The sequence below is a fragment of the Mchenga conophoros genome, linkage group LG9 (genome assembly GCF_057382185.1).
Source record: "Mchenga conophoros isolate Kocher_MC1m ecotype Shallow Benthic linkage group LG9, M_conophoros_male_GT1.1, whole genome shotgun sequence".
Taxonomy (NCBI): domain Eukaryota; kingdom Metazoa; phylum Chordata; class Actinopteri; order Cichliformes; family Cichlidae; genus Mchenga; species Mchenga conophoros.
In genome coordinates this window covers 33,424,472-33,446,442 of record NC_140534.1, presented here as the reverse complement: position 1 = coordinate 33,446,442, position 21,971 = coordinate 33,424,472, and the positions used below count along the sequence as shown (strand labels likewise).

The 21,971-nt window shown below is 41.5% G+C and overlaps 2 protein-coding genes across 3 annotated transcripts; both read right to left on the bottom strand.

Annotated features, from left to right (window-relative positions):
• Window positions 1-7,929: 7,929 nt before the first annotated feature.
• On the bottom strand, window positions 7,930-17,859 carry LOC146567721 (uncharacterized). 2 transcript variants are annotated; one of them, XM_085287720.1, is made up of 4 exons: window positions 17,583-17,859; window positions 10,628-10,703; window positions 9,489-10,421; window positions 7,930-8,297 (listed from the first exon to the last, which is right to left on the bottom strand). In XM_085287720.1, the coding sequence occupies exons 2-4, from the start codon at window positions 10,643-10,645 to the stop codon at window positions 8,070-8,072; spliced, it is 1,179 nt and encodes a 392-aa protein (XP_085143846.1). In that variant the 5' UTR covers window positions 10,646-10,703; window positions 17,583-17,859; the 3' UTR covers window positions 7,930-8,069. The 2 variants fall into 2 exon arrangements, with proteins under 2 accessions (XP_085143846.1, XP_085143847.1); XM_085287721.1 differs by having other exon boundaries at window positions 7,930-8,294.
• On the bottom strand, window positions 15,126-16,102 carry LOC146567722 (general transcription factor II-I repeat domain-containing protein 2-like). Its single transcript, XM_085285871.1, has 2 exons — window positions 15,268-16,102; window positions 15,126-15,190 (listed from the first exon to the last, which is right to left on the bottom strand). Exons 1-2 carry the CDS (start codon window positions 16,100-16,102, stop codon window positions 15,126-15,128), a joined length of 900 nt encoding a protein of 299 aa, XP_085141997.1.
• Window positions 17,860-21,971: the final 4,112 nt, after the last annotated feature.

Here is a 21,971-nt window from a genome sequence, read left to right as displayed (position 1 = left end):
TCCGTTATGAGTCATCATAATTTTATCCTCTCTGTGCAAGTCAGCAAATTTCTTTATTAAATCATAAGATTCCTAAATTCATCAAGTCTCTCTGTGCCTGGGTCCTCGTCTCAAAACATGACATCACTGTTTTGTACATTTTAACACAATTTAATCCCACATTTGTGAAAGAAAAACACTTTTTTGGAAAGTCTGTAACAAAACCATCAAATCTGATAAAGGTTATTTAAATGCTGCAAAAGAAGAATGGATTGGAACAAAAAAAAAATACATATCCTAACCTTAATTACTGGGGAAGAATAATGAATGATGCTCATAGTGAGTAAAAAGTAAACTGACTGCATTTTTTGGACAGAGATTCACTTTTGTTAGGGAAAATATTCTAAAACACTTCTTCAGCAAAGACTCAGAGAAGAGAAACACACAGAACTCTTGCTAGCAAGGGCAGCTCCCTACTAAGAGACTCGCGCCGAGCACTGCCCCGGTCTTTATTTTATACTTCAGTGTGTGTGTGTGTGTGTGTGTGTGTGTGTGTGTGTGTGTGTGTGTGTGTGTGTGTGTGTCTGATCAAAGGGTCATATACATGAAAGCACAAAGGGAAAACATCCTTGGTCAGGAAGAGGGTAGCCTCACCCTAGATAACACGGTGAGGAAGTCAAGCAGTTAAAGCACTTAGACTAGAACAGACGTAACTACGTTAATCCTACCATAAAACAATAAGACAAGGTACAAGCTCTCATGCTCCCAGGACGTGGGGGTGCATTCCTGGGGTGCACACCAAGCCTGCAGCCTGCTAGAGATCACACACAATTGATTATATGCCTCTAAGTATACATGGTTGAATATTTCCTAATACAAATAACTACATGCAGTATTCTACCATATGCAAACTAAAAGATTATACTGACTACTAAATACAATTTTCCCTTGACAACTTTTAATGTGTATGTATAATATAATACAGATACATAAAAAACACTCCCAAAACAGAATAAATTATTACAAATAATTATTACATACTTTTGCAAGCCAAACGGTTCATTCATTTATGAAATTTCGCAAGGACAATATGTATGATGCTTACCGTTTATTAAAGATCAGTATCCTGAAATGCAAAGAATTCAATTGCTGGATCGGCGGACAGAGGCGGTTTCTCGCAAGTTAAGTAGATTTTTTTAAGGCGGTTTATCCCGGAGTCGCAAAAGTATGATGTCACAACAATGTGTTTGGTCACTTGCAATGTTGAACCTGGAACAACATTTATTATGATGATGTGGGAACACCGACACGAGGATATCAGATAGTGCCGATGAAAACGTCATCGTGGGAAGGAGAATTGCTAAGGACTCAGGAAAAGAGAAGAGCGGTGCTGAGAGTTGGAACAGCCTCACACTCATCCCTCTGTAACAATGTTACACCCGGGTGGGATTCTTATGGAGGACCACAAGAATCACACACATAGAAATAAAGAATTCTCGCTTAAATAATGATTTGTGCAATAAAATATGAATTTGTAAATTCATCCACAATGTAAAGCTTGAAATTAGAACCAGCACTGTGCCCTGTAACATTTATACACAGTGTATGAGCAATTGCTGCAACCTACAGCCTTTAAACTTATAATTAAAATGCTGACAGTAAACTCATCAGTAGAGGTGGGCAGGGGCGGTCCTAGCCTGTTTGGTACCCTGAGCAAACACTCCCTCTTTTTACTTTGACTTCAGAAAAGCAGCAAGCAGCCACACTGAGGGCTCTCGCGCTCACTTTTCGTGTATAGAATTTAGAAAAAACATCGCTGCAAATTCTAAGTCTGTGTTATAATGTCTGGTCTTTTCGTGTTTGTTGGATTGTTTTTATTTTGTTTTATTTTGCGAGTTGGATATTAGGTGCTGCTCCAACCAGCCAGAGAATCCCCCCCCCCTCTCCTCCCTATGTTTGGCAAGCAGCAGGGGCACCTCGCAAATGGAAGGCGCCTTTACTCCCAGCAAATGGGCGATAGAAAACCGATCGGTGCCTATGCCATCGGGGCAATCGTGCCTCAAAGATTTGGCAGTTTGTTTTGTGACCGGAAGGTTGCCGGTTCGAGCCCCGGCTCGGACAGTCTCGGTCGTTGTGTCCTTGGGCAAGACACTTCAACTACCGCCTACTGGTGATGGCCAGAGGGGCCGATGGGGCGATATGGCAGCCTCGCTTCTGTCAGTCTACCCCAGGGCAGCTGTGGCTACAACTGTAGCTTGCCTCCACCAGTGTGTGAATGTGAGAGTGAATGAATAGCGGAATTGTAAAGCGCTTTGAGGGCCCCGAAAAGTGCTATATAAATGCAATCCGTTATTATTATTATCCCAAAAATACGTTGGCAGTATGTCAGGGCAGCATGAGTACGAGAAACTTTTTTCTTATTTATTTATTTTTTTCCTTTTATTCCCCAAAAAACAAAAAACAAAAACAACTACCAGAACCACAACAAAGGAAAAACAAAAAAAAAAACCAAAACAAAAATAACATAATAAGCAGTCTGAGACATGTAAACAGAAAACTAATACAGTATGGTAAATAATTTGGTCTACCACGCATTTACACATTTGTCCTGACAAACCCAACCCGCCATTGGAGTGGGCCTGACCCTCTCACTATGGTTGTCTTCAGATCATCAGATAAGTAATCCATTACAGGGCGCCACATATCCAAAAAAATATCATCATTGCCACTTAATTTTGCACTCAGTCTTTCCATTGGTAAAGCTCTAAAGATTTCTTTATACCACTGAGTTATTGTTGGTAGTTTTCCATTAATCCAATTGAAAATAATACATTTTCTTGCCATAAATAATCATTTACATAGTAGTTTATATTTATCATATTCTTTAAACTAAAAAAAACCCCCACTACAATGACAGTTTTTGTGTTTTCATGAATGTCTTATATGCAACTATATTTCAAGTGTTTTTCAGTTCTTTGTTTCAAATCTATATGCCAACAAATCATTTATACTAAATGGCTTTTTTTAATGAGTGATAGCTTGGACGTTATGTTCCTCACAGAATCCTGGCAGAGGGTGAAGAAATTGGACCTGTCTCAATATGCGTACTTGTGTTCTCGTGTACTCGTGATTAGGGATGGGTACCGGTATCCGGTGCGATGATGGCACAGGTTCTGACGTGAACGGTAGTAACCAGACCGATAAGCTCCGCACATTTCGGTGCTTTATTTCGGTGTTTTTTTTCCTGAGATGTCACACACTTTGGATTCCAGCCAATCATTTTACCTTTGCGAGCGTAGTAGGCGGGCCCAGGTACGTACGTTCAGTTAGAGCAGAGCTACAGATTAAAAATGCCCAAGGTGAAGCGGTCAAAGTCTGGCTGTACTTCACAGAAAAAGATGCAAACTCAGGAGCCTGCAACAAGTGCTTTAAGCTGATACTGTGATACTGTCAAAGGAGGTAACACCTCGAATCTGATGAAACACCTGATGACGTATAGCATTTTGTTACAAGCTGAGAAATGCGCCGTATTTGAGAGCTTGCTGCGAGACCTCACACCGAGCGCATCTACTGCAGGTATGGTGCCTGTTATCGGACCCGGAGTTAGCAACATCCCCCAAAAACACGAAGAGGAGAGTCCTGGCCCCGCCCTGCCAGTGTAGCAGAAATGATGAGGATGATGATGCAGCAGCAGCCGTTCTTCTCTGTGTGAGTAGCTTAATGTTGTTCGTGTGTAATTTACGTTGAGTAGGCTAACCACGTTATTACATTAATGCATGTAAGGTGAACTAGCAAACATCATCATAGCTACATGCGGCTGTCTTCTTGTTTGATGGCAGATACTCCCTTCACCCTGGCCAAAAAGGCTAAAATGACCAAAGAAAAAGAGGAAAACAGCTAAACATGAGAAGTTTTTGGCCAAGAGTGATGCCATAAATCCCCTGTAGCTGCAGAAAAGGCTAACATTGTTATCTTTTTATAAAAAAAAACAGCTGAACATGAGAGGTTTTTGGACCAATTTTGTGTTCTCCATTCTTTAAGCACTGGTTCGAGCACCGTTTAAGCACCGTTTCAAAACTACCGGTTTGGTACTGGTATCGGATAAAACCTAAACGATACCCATCCCTACTCATGACACGTCATCAGTACTGTTCCAATTCAAAGTACGCTGTCGCTACCCGATCCATACCATGCATGCGCAAATCTTACGTCATTTCTTCTCTTTGCCAACATTGCGACAGTTAATTATTTGAGTGACACGGTTAGCGTCCAGTTAGCTCCTAGCCTCCTTTTCGACTGCCCGGGACATTTAAACAACAGATAATCCGTATACAAACAAATTCATGCTTTTCTCCTTAACAGAGAGCGTCCCCCAATTAAACAACAACGCTTTAAAATAAGAAGAATGGCGCCTAATGACAGACTTAATAATACAGCTCTAGTAATATGTCACATGAAGATTCATCACCCAGATTAAGTGTTTACTGACAATTGACAGTGATAGCGGAAATCCTCATCACTATTCCAACAATCCTCTCCACACAGACAAGTATAAACACTCTCGACTATCACTAAATCAAATTTAACACGCCCAGTTCAGTTTAAAAAAGGGTTCATTCGCTCGGTCAGCAGGTGGCAGTATCCTCGTACACTGGGGAGTAAACTGCCATTAAAAGAAACAGAAGAAGAAGAAAACATCTGCACATCCGCGGTACGAATCGGGTAGACCCGATTTGTACGGTCTGACTTTGCACATACATGTGCAGTAAGGATCGGGGAGTCCTGATCTGTGGCTATCTTTTTATTTTTCATTTTTCTCTACGTTAAATATAAATGTTTCATTATAACATTTTAAGAGATACTTAATATTGTTAACATCTTAACAGATACTCTGACCCGTAACTATCGTAAATGAGCAGAAATAGTGGCCTTTCGCACATGTGTGGTACCGATCGGGTTTCCAGTACGGATCAGGTAGTGACAGTGACATGCGCATCAAGCAGAGAACGCAAAAAATTCCCAGATGTGTTCTCGCTCCGCCCATTTTATCGAGCATGCATTGGTGGTGACTTGTGTGAACTTGGTACAGCTAAATATCCCAGAATGCATTTTGTCCAAAATTTAAACACGGCAACGGCGGAGGAGCGTGGCTAAATTTTTTTAAATATTACTCTTTCTGGGTCACAAAATAAACTTTTAAGTTATTTTCAGGATAGAATGTAGTTGTGTAAACTTCAAATATCTGCTTGATTTATCAAGATATCCCATACATACAAAAGTGCTTCGACGTTTCCGGAGATGCCTGTTACCCACCAGCTTGATAGCAGACTGCGAGGTCAAGGATCACTAGAGCCCAGCGAGAACAGACTCCCACACATCGTTTTCAACCCCCCCTCGGCCTTTTTCCTACTCAGGTTAAACATGATATACAAGTCTCTTAGATAACTTCCAAATCTTAATGTTTGGTCTACTTCAAAGTTTTATTTGAGTAAATCGGTTTGGCTGAGATTAAAGTTAAGCTTCATAACATATTAATCACAGTTAAATTAAGAGGGGACGGCAGTCAAAACTCCGAACCTGTGACATCATCCGTTTGGCATCGGTTGGACAAAGAGCGATTCAGAAGACCCCTATGAAAAGACCATCGAGGGAACAGTTCACCCTGCCTGGGATATGGTTACCGGGGACACGCCTTGGAGTCAGGCCCGGGGAGGGTGCCCGAGGGCGAGCGTATGCTGGACGGGCCTTAGTCCATGGGGACACACCCCGAAAAAGGGACAGGGGTCCATCTTCCTGCAGGCCCACCACCCGCAGGAGGCACGGTAGGGGTCGGGTGCAATGCGAGTCAGGCGGTGGCCAGGAGCGGAGGCCCTGGCAGACCGATCCCCAGCTACCAAGACTGACACTTATCAGTTGGCTTTAAAAGATATTTCTATAACTTTATAATACAAGTATTACAACTAAACACTACTGTTTTCTGAGGGGGAATTATGTAAATGTGACAGGAATAACATTTCAGAGCAATAAAATCCATTAAAATTAAAACACAAAAACTTGATGTACACATCTATATTTGCATCTTATTAAATTTAAGATCCAGGATTATTTACTGCAGGTCCAGAAATCAGAGCTACCTTGTGAGATCCAAGTGTGACATCAGCTGACACTCTTTACAGGAGATTCCATCTGAACTCTGTGGAGCCTGATCTCAAGGTTTTTAAGTCTGACCCTGAAACCAGGGGTTCGTTCTTCGTACCTCGCTTACTACATCCAAGATCAAATCATCGCGCCAACTCTGAGCTCGCTATTCCGGTTCTCCGAACACACCTGTTGTTGACGATTAGTATAGCTGGATGAAGTAATGTGAGATCACTGGGTGGCTTAACAGGGGCTACGCATCGATAGTAGAAACATTGATCGGCAACCCTTTGATTGGTCGGCGAAAATGTCGAAGGAGCGCGCTCGGTATTTTTCGGCAGCAGAGCAAGAACTCTTGATTGAGGGATTCCAGGAGTTTCAGAGTTTAATTAAAACGCAAGGGAACACTGCAAAGGCTGCAAAAGCAAGGAGAGAGGGCTGGCAGAAAGTTGCTGACAAATCAAACTCGTAAGTAATTTATTAATAATAATAATAATAATAATAATAATAATAATAATAATAATGGATTGGATTTATATAGCACTTTTCAAGGCACCCAAAGCGCTTTACAATGCCACTATTCATTCACTCTCACATTCACACACTGGTGGAGGCAGCTACAGTTGTAGCCACAGCTGCCCTGGGGCAGACTGACAGAAGCGAGGCTGCCATATCGCACCATCGGCCCCTCTGGCCATCAGCAGTAGGTGGTAGGGTAAATTTATTATATTATATTACATTATATCCTCTTTCACATTAGAGCCACAACAGGACCCACTAGAACATGGGAACAAGTAAAAGTGAAATATAAGAATATTCTACAGAATGGTAATATTTATCACTTATATTGCTTTTAGTCTCTTGGAAAGAGACCCTGAAATAATCTGTTTGTTTGTTTATAACCGCAACCAAGAAAAGGGCAGAGCAAAAAAAGACAGGTGGTGGTCCTGCACCCCCTCGTCAACAAGTTGGTTAAGTGAATAATACCCTCACGGGAATATCGATATCTCTCAATGAGCACACTGTCGCGCTGAGCTAAAGGATCCTGTCTATCCCGCAATATACGCTGAATTCTGAGGACTCTCCTTATCAATCTTGCACCTTCCGCAATGGGTGGCTCGCGTATACGGACAGGACATGGCTGCGACAGACTTCCCAAATCCACCTTCGCTTTTATAGCCGTGGTCTCTCATCTTGATTACACGAAGTAATTTACTATTACTACTCTGAAATATGAATTACATCTGTAATAATCACATACATGTAATAGAATGTTAATAGTACATTTCCCTTTTTTAGGAAATGACCTGTATGTATCTGTATGAAATCAATAAAAGAATCAAGTGCTGCATTGTCTTTAGTTACATTGATGATATTTATTTATGGTAAAACAGTGGTAAAATATCGCTGTTGCTTTCGTATACATGAAGCGGACATACCTGAGTGGCCGCGATCTAATCCTGTTTACATAAAGTAAACCTGCTTCCGAGCAGGTTTACGCTTACGGATCTGTTGCTATGACAGCAAGTCCCGGATGAGCTTCGGAGAACCGAACGATCCAAGATCACGCGAAATGGTCAACAATCAAATCCAGCTAACTTACTTAGCGAGGTACGAAGAACGGGCCCCAGAAGAGGATCTTTCTGTCTCTGCAGAGTCATTGTGATTCAGTAATAGGAATGATTTAATGATCACGCTTACTCTGTTTGCACAGAGCAGATAATGTATAATGAGAATGGGATCGTTTGTGTTCGGAGTATGAACTGAGATTCTTGAAGCTCTTGTCACACTGGTCACAGCTGAAGTTCCCTTCAACATGTGTACGTTCATGAAGGTTACGACTGCTCGATTGTGAGAACCTTTTGTTACAGTGTCTACACTTGTATGGTTTCTCTCCTGTGTGGACTCGTTTATGTCTTTTAAGCTGGTAAGCACTGGTTACAGGCGTGCTTTTAAACCCCACCGTGGAACAGTTCATGTTGTTTAAAATCAGATTGAGTGGGGAAGCCTCTTCCACATTCTTTACAGTAGATCATTTTGTCTTGTGTGTGTCTAAGCTGATGCTTTTTTAGGCTTCGTTGCTGGTTGAAAGTTTTTCCACAAAGGTCACAACGAAACGCTTTCCCACCACCACACTGACAATAGGGTTGAAAACTGGATCCATCTGTGTCACTCTGCTTCTAAACAAAGACACAAAGACAGTGTGAGTCAGTCCTTCAACATTTTAATCCTGAACGCCACCTGAAATAAAGAGCATCTCTGACAACATCCAATTATATTTTACTGTTTACATTATAACAGCTTAATGGGCTACAATAAATGTCTGTGATGCAGAGGAACAGCAAGAAGCACTGCTACCCTGGCTGCAAACAGACTCTCACCATACTTATACATACATAGGACATTTAAATAAAACTTGGAGACTATTAAAAGTCAGCTGATTCTGAGGGGGTCAGGTGGGATACACTGATTGGTTTTAGTTAGATGACCCTCCTGTTGTTAAGTTAGTGAATACAAGTAAAATTGACTGGTTCATATAGAGCACTTTTCCACTCTGAGCACTCAAAGCACCTTATACAACATACCTTACTCACACATTCACAGAAATTATTAGGAAAGGAAATTTCAGGAGATTTTTAAATATATTTCTTTTTTTGAAACTTGGAAGTGAGAGTTAAGTGAGCTGGGACTGAGACCACAAATAAAACCAGATGTCCATGTGCAAAATGGAGGAAATATACTGTGAAATACCACAAATCTCAGAAATAAAATTTAAAAAGTACCATAAGTAACTGTGTTAAGATCTGTTCTTTATTTGGAAATGAATATATTTATTTTACAGGGTTCCTCTACACTATATATATCCATGCTAAATGGAATAATTATAATAGTCAAAATCAAACTGAATCAGAATTTAAAGGAGTTGTAAAATCATACCCAGTCTGTGAAGGTTCTCAGGCGTACATTATCGTAGTCTAAGGAGCTTGTAAAGAAAAGCATCTGGAGTTTTTAAAGTTTCTCAAAGATGTTTCACCTCCCATCCGAGAAGATCAATTAGTGCCATTTACAAGATCCATATTCCATTCGATCCAGTTACTGCAGAGTGACTGGAATTAAGGTGACTTTCCACCAGTTGCTCTTAGGACTAATTTAAATAATGCTTCAAAACAATTGCAACTGTAAATCCTCAAATATGGATACAAAGTAACAGTAATAATTGCTGTTAGTTAGATGACTCATCATGTTCTTTACTGACATTTTCCAAATTCCAGTAGATGCCATTGAGTCCAGTAGAATTACTAACATGCTAACACAATTTAATGAGCCAAACAGTGACACTGAAATTAGAAGATATAAATATAAATACATACCTCACAGTAACTGCACTTGTAGAGTTTCTTTCTGGTGTGGATCTGTTGGTGTATTTTCAGGTAACGTGGAGATTTAAAAGTCTTCTCACACAGGTCACATTTATAAGGTCTCTCCTCAGTGTGGCTAAGCATGTGGCTTTGTAACTGTGCATCTGTTGTAAACGGTTTCCAACACTGATCACAGCAGTAAACATCCTGTCCAGTGTGAATGCGGATGTGTCTATTTAGGTCCCCATTGCGACTGAAAGTTTTTCCACAAATGTCACATCTGTACTTATTAATTCCAGAGTGGGTAACTAGATGATTCTGTAAGTGGCTACTGTGAGTAAAAGCTCTGCCACACTGATCGCAGCTGTGTGCTTTAACTCCACTGTGGATGAGTTGGTGTGCTTTTAAGTGTCGAGCCTGGGTAAAAGATTTCCCACACAAGTCACACGTGTACGCTTTAACTCCACTGTGGATGAGTTGGTGTGTTTTTAAGCTTTGAGCCTGGGTAAAAGCATTTCCACACAAGTCACAGGTGTACGGTTTAACTACACTGTGGATGAGTTGGTGTCTTTTCAAGCTTCCAGGGTGGGTAAAAAAATCTCCACAGAAGTCACAATTGTACTGTTTAATTCCACTGTGGATGAGTTGGTGTCTCTTTAAGTGTACAGCCTGGTTGAAAAACTTTCGACACAACTCACAGCTGTAAGCTTTAACTCCACTGTGGGTCAGCTGGTGTCGTTTCAAGTTTCCAGCCAGGGTAAAAGATTTTCCACACAACTCACAGCTGTAAGCTTTAACTCGACTGTGGATGAGTTGGTGTGTTTTTAAGCTGTCGGCCCGAGTAAAATCCTTCCCACACTCCTCACAGCTGTATGTTTTCTCTCCCTTTCTTCTGTGAGGTTTGTCGGCCTCCTGAGAGCGCTGACTTCTCGCTCCATGTTGGTCCTGCAGTGACAGAGATACAAACAGAGGCAGTGAGTGAAATGCAGTCGTGGAACAAACTGAAACTCCATTAGTGGAATCAAAGATGTCAACAAACACGTCGTAGGTGTGTTACCACCACCTTCTGCTGATATTATCACATTACAATGATATGCTACAATGAGAGTTGTAACCTGCACACAGGTTCAATAACAGATATTCTTGCTCACCTTTTGGGTTGAAGTCATTGTTTCCTCTGTAGTGGCTGAGCTGAGTCTAAATGGCTCGTCTCCTCCTGATGATCAGCTGGAACAAAAATATATTTATATGTATTTCATCCTTGACCAAAAGAAGCTGAGATGGAAAGCTCAAATCCACTCAAACTAAATGTCTTCAGTCAGTGTGTCAGCCTTCAGTTAACAACAGTGGTGAGAAACTGCAGTAATAAACCTCCACTGACTGAGTAACTGCAGTTTGGTGCTTCATTTGAACCTCATAGATTTTATTAAACAAAATGGATAAAAAAAATACTCTACAAAACAGAAGGTGAGCTGATAGTAAGAGGGTCATCATCTCAAACTACATCAAGATTCTTAGAGCATGTCACGGTTCACTTGATCCCTGCAAACAGGCACAAACTGAAACTGTCTTAAGCTTTTGTAAAGACACTGAAGCAGTGGACTGATGAGGCTGTGGAGAATCTGCAGGTGTGTCTGGACTGCACCGACTGGCAGGTTTTCAGGATTGTTACCAACAGTTTGGATTATTATAGAGATGCTGTGACGTCCTGTAACATCAGCATCTGTGAGGACAGCTGCACAGCATCACACACCAGGGTGAGTTAGAATACTGACGAGCTCTGGTTCACAGCTAAGCTAAAGGGGAGACAGTTTCTTTTTTTCCCCACTTTGGCTCTCGGAGGAGACGGACACCTCTTTCACGCTCTCCTCCCGGTTATCTTCCCTGCTCGCTTGCTTCTATGTCGTTGTCTGGTCTTGTCTGAGTCAAACCCTGAGAGAGTGTCTCATTCTCAGTCTTGTTCTCTAAAACCTAAAGAAGAACTATGAATTTGATCAACTGGTCCCTTAACGCAATTGGCACTCTATTCTCAACGAGAAGCCTGGGTTCGGGAGAGCCCGAGTGTCCTGAAGGGACGTTCCCTGCTGGATACACGATGGACGGGTGGCAGAAGTGGCATGTTGTGTGCCTAGCGGGACTGTCTATCGAGGATATTGGAGACATCTACCTATTTGGAACCATGATAACAGGATTCTTGCTGATCGGAGCTGGCATGGCCCTGGCTTATCGGAAATTGAAGAAAGTGGTGACTGCTGTTCAAACCGGCACAAGGCTAGCCGCTATGATCGAAAGTGTGGGAAGAGCTGTGAGTGCTGGGACTGTTCTTACTGAACAAAATATGGGAAAGATCTTGGAGGAGCTCACAGCTCTTAAACGGGAGATACACCTGGAGACCAGTGATGGACATTAAGAACAACTGTAAAATTGATGCAGTCTGTTCGTCCGAAAACAACATAACCATGATTTCTCATGCGGCTACCCCCCACCCTGAAGGCGCCAGCTGGACACTTGAAGGCTGAGGCGAACAACAACAATTCTTCCCTCAGATATGATAACGAGAACGAGCTGACTCTCTTGCCTGATTCTTCATTGCCACCTCAGTAGGCTGCGGACTGTTGATCTTTGCCTAATAGGCGGAAGGCCACTTTCTCAGGCTGAACACAGGACACGCATCCCGAAACGCACACACACATGTACACTGATACGCCCTCACCACCACCCTCCCTTACTCGAATCCAACGCCTCCCCATGCATACCTCCCATGTGGACAGCGGCTCAACCGGAGTCGGGATCACAAGATTGCAGATGCAGCTGTGCACACGGCATACTCCCCCATGTTGCTTGTCTGTGTTTTATGGTGTTATGGTATGATAATATCGGTGCTTACTTTATCTGCTATGGAGTTCTTGTTTTCTTCTCATGCTGACTCCCTTTTGGAAACCAGCAATTTCAGTTGCAGGCAACTGCAACCGACAAATAAAGGCATTCATTCATTCCTTGTTCAGGTTTAGTGAGGCTAAACTCCAAAAACTGTTTTCAGCTAATGACTCTGATTCTGTCTGGAAAACACTCAGACAGTGAACCAAGCACAAACCTAAAGACCCCACTCTACCAACATTTCACACCTAGTCATCAGCCTGAACAGCTCCTGCTGTGGATTCTACCAACAATGACCTGTTACTCCCCCACCCAAGACATTCAACACCTTCAGCAACCCCTGTGATTATAAAACACGGCCTGGACATGATCACCACTTCATTAAGTTGCTTGAAGACGTTTCACCTCTCGTCTGAGAAGCTTCTTCAGTTCTAGGTTCAAATGGTGGAGAGTCCCAGATTTTATGGTGTGTTCACACCGAATGCAGTAGACACGACCAAAACGCGCCAGACGCCCCTAGCTTGACGCATGCAAATTCGCACCTCGACGCGTGTCCAACGTGAATTATTGAAGTGGAAATGTGGGAGGAAGTTGTGCCAGACGGTATGTTTGCAAGATGGCAGCTGTCGAGCTAGCGTTTGAAGAGAGAGTCTCCCTTTTCTATTTACTGTGGAGAACAGAGCAGCGGCGTAAAGGACGTCCTCACCGTACCTGGGTCCATCAGGTCCTCCAGAGGCGTGAGCAGTTTGGTGAGTTTCACCATTTGCTCCAGGTGCTGCCCCTGGACGACGGGGCAGCTCCTGGAACTAACCTCTCTTTATTCTCTTAAATAATTGGTCATCACTATGTTGCTATACATTAGTATTAGTATTTTCATTAGTATAATATGAAATAAATTCTACATGTGTCAAGTTCTGTGCCAATATCTGCTGTGTAGTAGAACTGAGACATTAGTCATTACAAAAATTTATTTCAAATAATATTAAAATTCTCAAACAGAAAAACATTAAACATAAATATAAACAACATAACTATTTACAGAGAGACTGGAATAAAAAGGACCCAGCTTAAAGTGGAAGACCCTCAGGGAGAAGGAGGAGAAAAATAAGAACATTGTCTCTGCCCTGGAGAGCTGCTGCCTCATCAGAAAACTACTGATTGCTCGGGTCACTTCAAATATAAATGAGGCTGTAGGCACCGTGGTGGGGGGGCGGCATCACGGGCATCGGCAAAAGAAAAAAAAAATGCTCATACTCATGCTCCCCAGCCAGCGCATATTGGGAATGGCATAAGCACCGATCGGTTTTCTATCGCCCATTTGCTGGGAGTAAGGGCGCCCTTCGTTTGCGAGGTGCGCCTGCTGCTTGCGGCACAGAGAGGAGAGGGCGGGGCGGCGGCTGGAGCAGCATCTAATAACCAACTCGCAAAATAAAACAAAATAAAAACAAACCAACAAACACGAAAACACCAGACACCATGATACAGACTTATAATTTGCACCCATGTTTTTCCTCGGTGCTCCTGCTCGCTGCTGAAGTCAAAGTAAACTTTATTGTCATCTCCGCTACAGACAGTCCAGAGAGACGAGACGACGAGGCTCCAGTTACAACAATGCAAGTAAACAAACAAAAAATATAAGAAGGGTAAGAAAATAAATGTACACTTTAGGACCAGGGGTAAAGGATCAATAACAATTTAAAATTTTTAATTTACAGTTTGATGATTTAAAGCAGGGGTCACCAACCTTTTTGAAAGTGAGAGCTACTTCTTGGGTACCGATTAATGTGAAGGGCTACCAGTTTGACACACACTTCTCAAATAACAAATTTCCTCAGTTTAACTTAATTATGTGTTATCATTAATAATTAATGATATTCATCTATGTACGGACACTAATTATGTTAATTATTTTTCACCATAATTATAAAGAATGCAATTAGGAAACAAGGTAGGAAACATAAATATCAATATGCAACGCTTTATTTCTATATATCTCTGCAAGTATTTACATTTTGAAGTGATCACTTCTACAACATTTTCACTTACCACTAACAAATTTTAACAAATCATGCACTGTTACATACATGATTTTTGTATGTATGTAACATACAAAAAATCAACTTTCAAATTTTACAGAACTTTTCACCAAATTGGCAGCATTTTAAAGCAAATTGTCACATGTTACACTTAACAAACACATTTGTTTTTCAATAATTAAATTCAACTTTGACATGACACTGTAATGTTGCCACTGAGAACATCTAATATGGCTTTCTTTGTCTGTTAGTGGGAAACCTGGCATTGCATGCTGTTCACCAGTGTGTTGTAATCTGGGGTATAACTTGACACTGCAACTCTGAGTGAGTCTTGCAGATGTGCATCGGAGAGGCGTGTTCTGTGTTTGTTCTTGATGAAGTTCATGTCAGAAAAGGCTGATTCACAAAGATTGGTTGAACCAAACAGGCTGGCAACCTTCATAGCTGCTGTGCACACACCACGTCATCAAGGCACCAAAAGTTTGGTGCACCCAGATAGGCTTTGAGGTGGACATCATTTTGCAATGTTACAATTTCGATTTCCACCTGTCCAGCATCCAAGCTGAACATTGAACTTAGTTGCTCAGCAATGCATGTTGTGTCCACATTCATGAAAGGATTGGAAACAAATGAGACACATGGCTCAAGCTGATCAAGGTCACAAAACCTGTTCTCAAACTCTTGACCAAGTCGGTTTATGACTTGAGTGTACTTTTCTGCAACTTTGTCAAAAGTCTCAGATGCAGAAGCATTGTCTTTCAGCACCATCTGCACAGAGGGGAAGTGCAGCACCTTTTTTCTCTGTAAATGCACAGAGAAAATGTTCATCTGGGCTTTAAATCCATTTAAAGCACTTATCATGTCAGCAACAGTCTTACCTTTGCCTTGCAGCTCACAGTTCAAATGGTTCAGTTTCCCAGTAATGTCTGTTAAAAACGCAAGGTCAAGTGTCCACTCAGTGTCCTCCAGCAGAGATGTGTCTTCCCCTTTGGATTGCATGAACTCCTTGATTTCACCCAAAAGTGACAAAAAACGAAGCAAAATCCGTCCCCTGCTGAGCCATCGGATTTCCGTATGTAGTAGCAGGTCACCATATTCAGCTGACAGCTCCTCCAATAGCACCTTGAATGTTCTGTGCTGTTTAGCTCTGGAGCGGATGCTGTTTATGATCTTCACGACGGGAGTCATGACGTGCTCGAAGCCGATCACCTTTGCGCATAACGCCTGCTGGTGAATGATGCAGTGGTAATGCATGAAGTTTGGGAACTCTGTGTCACCTTTACAGTGAGCGATGAATCCCGTATGTCGGCCGATCATAGCAGGAGCCCCGTCGGTAGTCACTGATACCAGCTTTTCCAACGGTACCTTTTTCTTCGCGAAAAACTCCTTCACCGCGTTATAGATGTCAACTCCCTTCGTTGTTGTCTTTAGCGGCAGTAGTGTCAGAAGTTCTTCTTTTGTGGAGAAACCATCAAATACCATCCGGATAAAGACCATCAGCTGTGCTGTACTGCTGCTGTCGACGGACTCGTCACACTGGATGCTAAACCAACTGCACTTTGCCAGATCCTGATCCAACTGATCGGCCAAGTTCCCGGACATAGCCGACACTCTTCTAACAATTGTAGTTGCCCCCAGCTGGACATCAGAGAGAGTGGAGATTACATCGTTTCCATATTTCTCGTCTTTAAGCACAGTTTTTGCAATTATCATCATTGCTTCTTTGAAATACTCCCCGTCTAAAAATGCCTTCTTTTTCTTAATCATGAAATGTGTAGCTCTAAATGAGGCTTCGGTTGCTTTTTGAGAGTTTTTCACCGGTCTCGTGAAAAAAAGACTGCTGTTTGCTCAAACCTGCCTTTAATTCGCGGGCCTTTTCCGCTCGCAGTGTGCTGCCCTTTGGGTAGTTAGCATGGTAGCTTGTGTGACACGTTCGGAAATGTCTCTCCACGTTGTGCCGCTTTGCCGTTGCCACAGTTGCCCCGCAAATGAGACACACGCATGAATCTTTCACAGTGGTAAAAAAAGAACTCTTCCTCCCATTCACTGTGAAAATTATATGTTTTCTTCCTTTTTTCCGCCATGTTTTCCTCATCTCCTCACCTTTGCCTTTGCTGGTCTTCACGGCAACTGTTTCCGTGGAGACCAGCTAGCACTAAATATTAGATCATGATCTAATATTTAATAATAAACATTTTTTTATATATTATCTCTAACAAATTAACGCCAATGCAATTGTGATTAAAAAAAAATAGCAAGAAAAAATAAAAATAGATGCAGCTTACTGGTAAGTTGTTATGGTGAGCTATTTTTAGAACAGGCCCGCGGGCGACTCATGTGGTCCTTGCGGGCGACCTGGTGCCCGCGGGCACCGTGTTGGTGACCCCTGATTTAAAGTCTCACACACAACCCATCGAAAGGGGAGGGGGTCCTGCTGCTTCCAGATAGAGCACATTTCATTCATAATGATGTAAATCCAAGTCCATTATGGATTCATGATTTGAATCCTGGGTTGTGTGAAATCTCAGAAATGCACCCTAGACTAAGTGAATCTGTGAACTAAGGTGTAGGTCTGTTGTGGTGATCCTCGGGTTGAGGAATGGGTGTTCATACTGGAGTGCAAAATTAAAACCAATGTAAGATGGACAAGAAAAGTTCAAAGCCATCAGGTGCTCAGTTTAGAAAAAAGAGAAAAGAGGAGGAGGAGAAACGAGCAAAAGATGCAGGTAAGCAGACGTGTGATTGGATAATGGCAGCTCATCCTGAAACAATCAGAGTCAGAATACTTTATTAATCCCTAAGGAAATAATGTGGGTTACAGTTGCTCCAAGAAGAAATGGTAAAAATAGCAACAGCAACAGACTAAACTGCAAACAGTACATTATGTTACAGATTTTAATATTAATTAGTCAGTGTCACTTGTTGATTTGTCCTGTTCTCATTGTATGACGAATTATGATGGCTGTTTGGTAGCAGTTTGCATACAATGTATACTCTCTCTCTCTCTTCATATGTGTGTGTACAACAGTTTTATGTTAATGTACAATCCTTAATATGTTTTGTGCGTGGGGGGGGGGGGGGGGGGGGGCAGAGGGAGTGTTCGCCCAGGGCGCCAAACAGGCTACGACCGCCACTGTTCAGGAGCTAAACTCAACATGAACTGAACTCACAGTAAAGTTAGCTCGGTGCTTACCTTTAGATGAGCCCACAAACCGAGAGAAACTCCGCGATGAAGCTGCAACTCTTTCCAAACACAGGAAACAGATCAGGGAGCAGAGACCCACGTGGTTCACGCTGATCTCAGCTACGATCCAGGAGACAAGGGTGGGCAGATCGATGCAGATATCGATCAGGACGTTGGTAGTGGTTTATGATCGATACTTTAGTTTGTTTCTCTCCTCTAAGTTCACTACTTTACTCCCGTTTCATGAAAAAGCAGCTCTCTCTGCTCGACTCCTCTCCTGCACACATTTGCTCCGCCCCACTCTTCCGACTCTGCTGTGGTTTGTTACTGTGCGGTCACGTGACTCAGCTGCGCAGCGTAACCACGTGGTGTTTTGTTTTCCTTTGCCTCGATGAAAACGTCATCCTGGGAAGGAGAATTGCTAAGGACTCAGGAAAAGAGAAGAGCGGTGCTGAGAATTGGAACAGCCTGACGCTCGTCTCTCTGTAACAATGTTACACCAGGGTGGGATTCTTATGGAGGACTGCAAGAATCACACACATAGAAATAAAGAATTCTCATTTAAATAATGATTTGTGCAATAAAATATGAATTTCTAAATTATTTCACAAAGAAAAGCTTGAAATTAGAACCAGCATTGAGCCCTGTTACATTAATACACCGAGCAGTGGCTGCAACCTACAGCCTTTAAACTCATGATTAAAATGCTGACAATAAACTCATCAGTCCAGATTTCACCAACTTATTTTCTGATATATTGTGTTAAAAGAACTGAGATAGGGTCATTAAAATAAAAGCTGTCAGTTCTCTCATTCCTCATTGTACTTCCCTCATTTATTTTAAATACAAGATTTCTGACATCTCTTAATGTCGCTCAGATTTCTGAATATAAAGAGTGAATGCATTTACAGCAGGAACTTCACATCTAGCCATCAAAAGTTTGGTAAAGTTGCATGAGTACTGTAAAGTTTTCTGGGGTCCTGTTAAAAATAGCACAAGCGTCACACCACATCTATAAACTATATATTCCAGTTATCCACTTATCAGTAATTTCTGAATCACAACAAGGACACAAAGCTCACTGCTTATCACAGACGTTACATCCTCTGTAAAGCAATTTCAGAGAGAAAGAGCAACAACGACTCATTAAGATCAGCCAGAAATCTGCCCCTCTCTGGCAGCTGTGGCAACTCACAATAAGAAAGCTTGCATTCTTTGAACAATGCTGGGTCATGTATGATTTGTCCGAGACCATGTGTCATGAAAATGTCATGAAATTAAGATATTACATTTTGGATTTTCTGCACCTTCACTCTCAGTGAAGTGTTTTAAACTTTGATGAAATATGGCAACTTTGTGTTGTGCTGCAAGATAAACCCGCTGTCCTCATGAGCACAACTTTTTAAAAACACTCTCTGTTCAAAGGTAATTTTAGTTTTTATACTTATAGGGTCCAACTAACAGGAGAAAAAAAAAATGCAAACAACAAACCAGTTTATAATTGGTTAATGATGTATACTTTATTTATCCCCGTAGGGAAATTACTCGTAGGAAGGAGTGGCTGCCCACTGCTTCACTGTAGCCAAGCAGGGGGCAGCCAATCCAGTGCCCAAGCAGTGTGTAGGGACAGTACCTCAGGGTAGCCGTTCAGTGGATTCGACCCCCTGACCTTCCAGTCACTCATCCAAGTGATTTCTTCAGTCTCAGCTGACTGCAGGTTCTTTTACTACCGCGCTGGGTAGGAAACAGGAATTCTGTTGTACATGTACTGTTGGGTCACAAATTTTAGAGCCAATATGATAACCTTGGATACACACCATTGGTGGATAACCTCCACCAAGTACACCAGAGCCTATACATCGGTAAGTTGGCTGCCTTCTAGCACATTGATCTGGCCTCTGTGGCAGGTATATAAACATCTAATGTTCTTAACACTTTAATGTTAGCATTTGATGGCCACTAAAGCATGTCATGTTTTATAACATTTTCTTCTTAATCATTGGATCTGTATTTTATAGGTCACCTTCAATATCCCAAACATCTGATGTGCAAGTATATAATACTCTTTTGTATAACAATGTTGCATATTTAATTGTTCAGTTTCATTTGCATGCCATTACATTTGCAGTTGATATGGTATTGTGTTGTGTTTGTGTTTATGCTGAAGGTTCAGTGTGGTACAGAATCTCAAATGGCATCCACATCAGGAGAACATACTACAAGTTAGTCTTAAGTTATAAAATTACATGATTTCCCCCTAGGGATCAATGAAGTATTATGATTCTGATTCTAAAATTTAAAAAATATAAAATGATATACTTGAAAATAATTCTAAAGTAATAAGCTCAGTGAAACCGTTTTTTTCTTTTTGGGTTTTTTTTTTTTTTGGTAAATTATTGAGGCTCTCTATCTAATCCATAACTTGAGCAATTTCAGCCACGGTGAAGTACTTCAGACCCAACCCAGCCAAATGTAGAGCCAGAATTACTACTGCATAAAATGCATTTTAATCTTCTGTTTATACTCTTATTTCACAGTATGTGTAGTGGCAATTCCTTTACTTTTGAAAGATCAAACGTCCCACAACTTAAAGTCCACAAGCCACTGCTGCACTGAGGTAATATTTCGTACGCAGGCAAAAGAAGTCCATTGTCCAAACATTTTAGTTGAGAGTTTTGGTTTATTTATCCATCTTGGCAAGCAATAACAAGATCCTTCCTGCTGCTTCTCCTGCTCTGGTTAAAAAAAAACAAAAAAAAAAAAAAAAAAAAAAAAAAAAAAACACCATAGGCCCACCCCAATGCATGCTGGTCCTAAACCAGTCTCTTTATTTATAGAAAAAATGGCCCTACAGCTCTTACTAATTTAACAAAATAACAACAAACAAACAAATCATTTAAAACAAAATATTAACCGACAAATAAACCCCAAAATATAAGTAAACTAACAACAAACTTTAACTAATTTCAAAAATAAGAACAAAAACAAAAATAAAGAACAAATAGCTCCAACACTCCGGCCCCTAATTGTGCATACAATCACAATTACTTTAAAGTCCCAAAAGGAGGAGCTATTCCCTTAAACAAATCCTTAATTTTCATTGAGGATTTTCTTCACGATGAGGCTTCCAGTAGCAAAATAAGTTTTGTCACTGGCCTTTCCAAAACACTGGTCCTTGTTTGTAGTCTCACAGAACGCACCAAGCCTTTTGCATCCTGGTTTACATTTAAGACTTTCGCCATCATCCATGATCCTCTTGGAGCTGTAGCGTCTGCAATTAAAACAACATCTCCAGGTATAAGACATCTTTTAGTCCTCATCCATTTTTGTCTTTCTTGCATCAAAGGTAGGTACTCAGAAAGCCATCTCTTCCAGAACAACTCTGCCATGTACTGTACCTGTTTCCACCTTTTCCTGACATGCAAATCACTTGGATGAAACAGTCCTGGTGGAAAAACTGGTTTATTTTTCAGCAACAACAAGTGATTGGGTGTCAGTGCTTCAAGATCATTTGAGTCATCTGAAACTTTAGTAATGGGTCTGTCGTTCATTATAGCTTCAACCTCACAGAAAACTGTTTGGAGTCCTTCATCATCCAGAACTTGCTCCTTAAGAACTGAGGCTAAAATATTCTTTACTGAATGAATGAGACGCTCCCACACACCGCCTTGGTGAGAAGCTGCTGGGATGTTGAAGTTCCATTTCATGCCATCCTGAACAAAAGCCTTTTGAATTTTGGCATGGTCCAGCTCAGTCAAACTTTCTTTCAACTCTCGATTCGCCCCAACAAAATTTGTAGCATTATCAGATCTGATGGTCGAAACTGGGCCTCGTCTACAGATGAACCTCCTCACAGCATTTATACAAGAGTCTGTATCAAGTGTACATGCAATCTCCAGATGTACTGCACGACTGGTGAAACAAGTAAAAAGAACTCCATACCTTTTAAGGAGACTTCGTCCTCTTTAAACACTTATAGGTCCAAAATAGTCCACTCCAACATTTGTGAATGGAGCTATGTCTGGCAGGACTCTCTCTTCAGGCAGATCCGCCATCTTTTGTTCAACAAACTTTCCTCTGTTGTGTCTACACGTGACACAACGAGAGATGATTTTCCTGGCAGCAGAATTTGCATTTAGTATCCAGTAATTTTGTCTTAGTTTTGACAGCATGTGTGCTCTTCCTGCATGTCCCAACCTTTGATGGATATGGCGTAAAATCAGTGTTGACACATGCATATCTTTTGTCAAAATTACAGGATGCTTTAATTCCATAGGCATGGCTGCTTTATTCAATCGGCCACCCACTCTGAGGATTCCTGCATCCAACACTGGATCAAGTTTGTAGAGATAATTTCCCTTAGAAACTCCTTTGAGGCCATTGCGGATTAAAGCCATT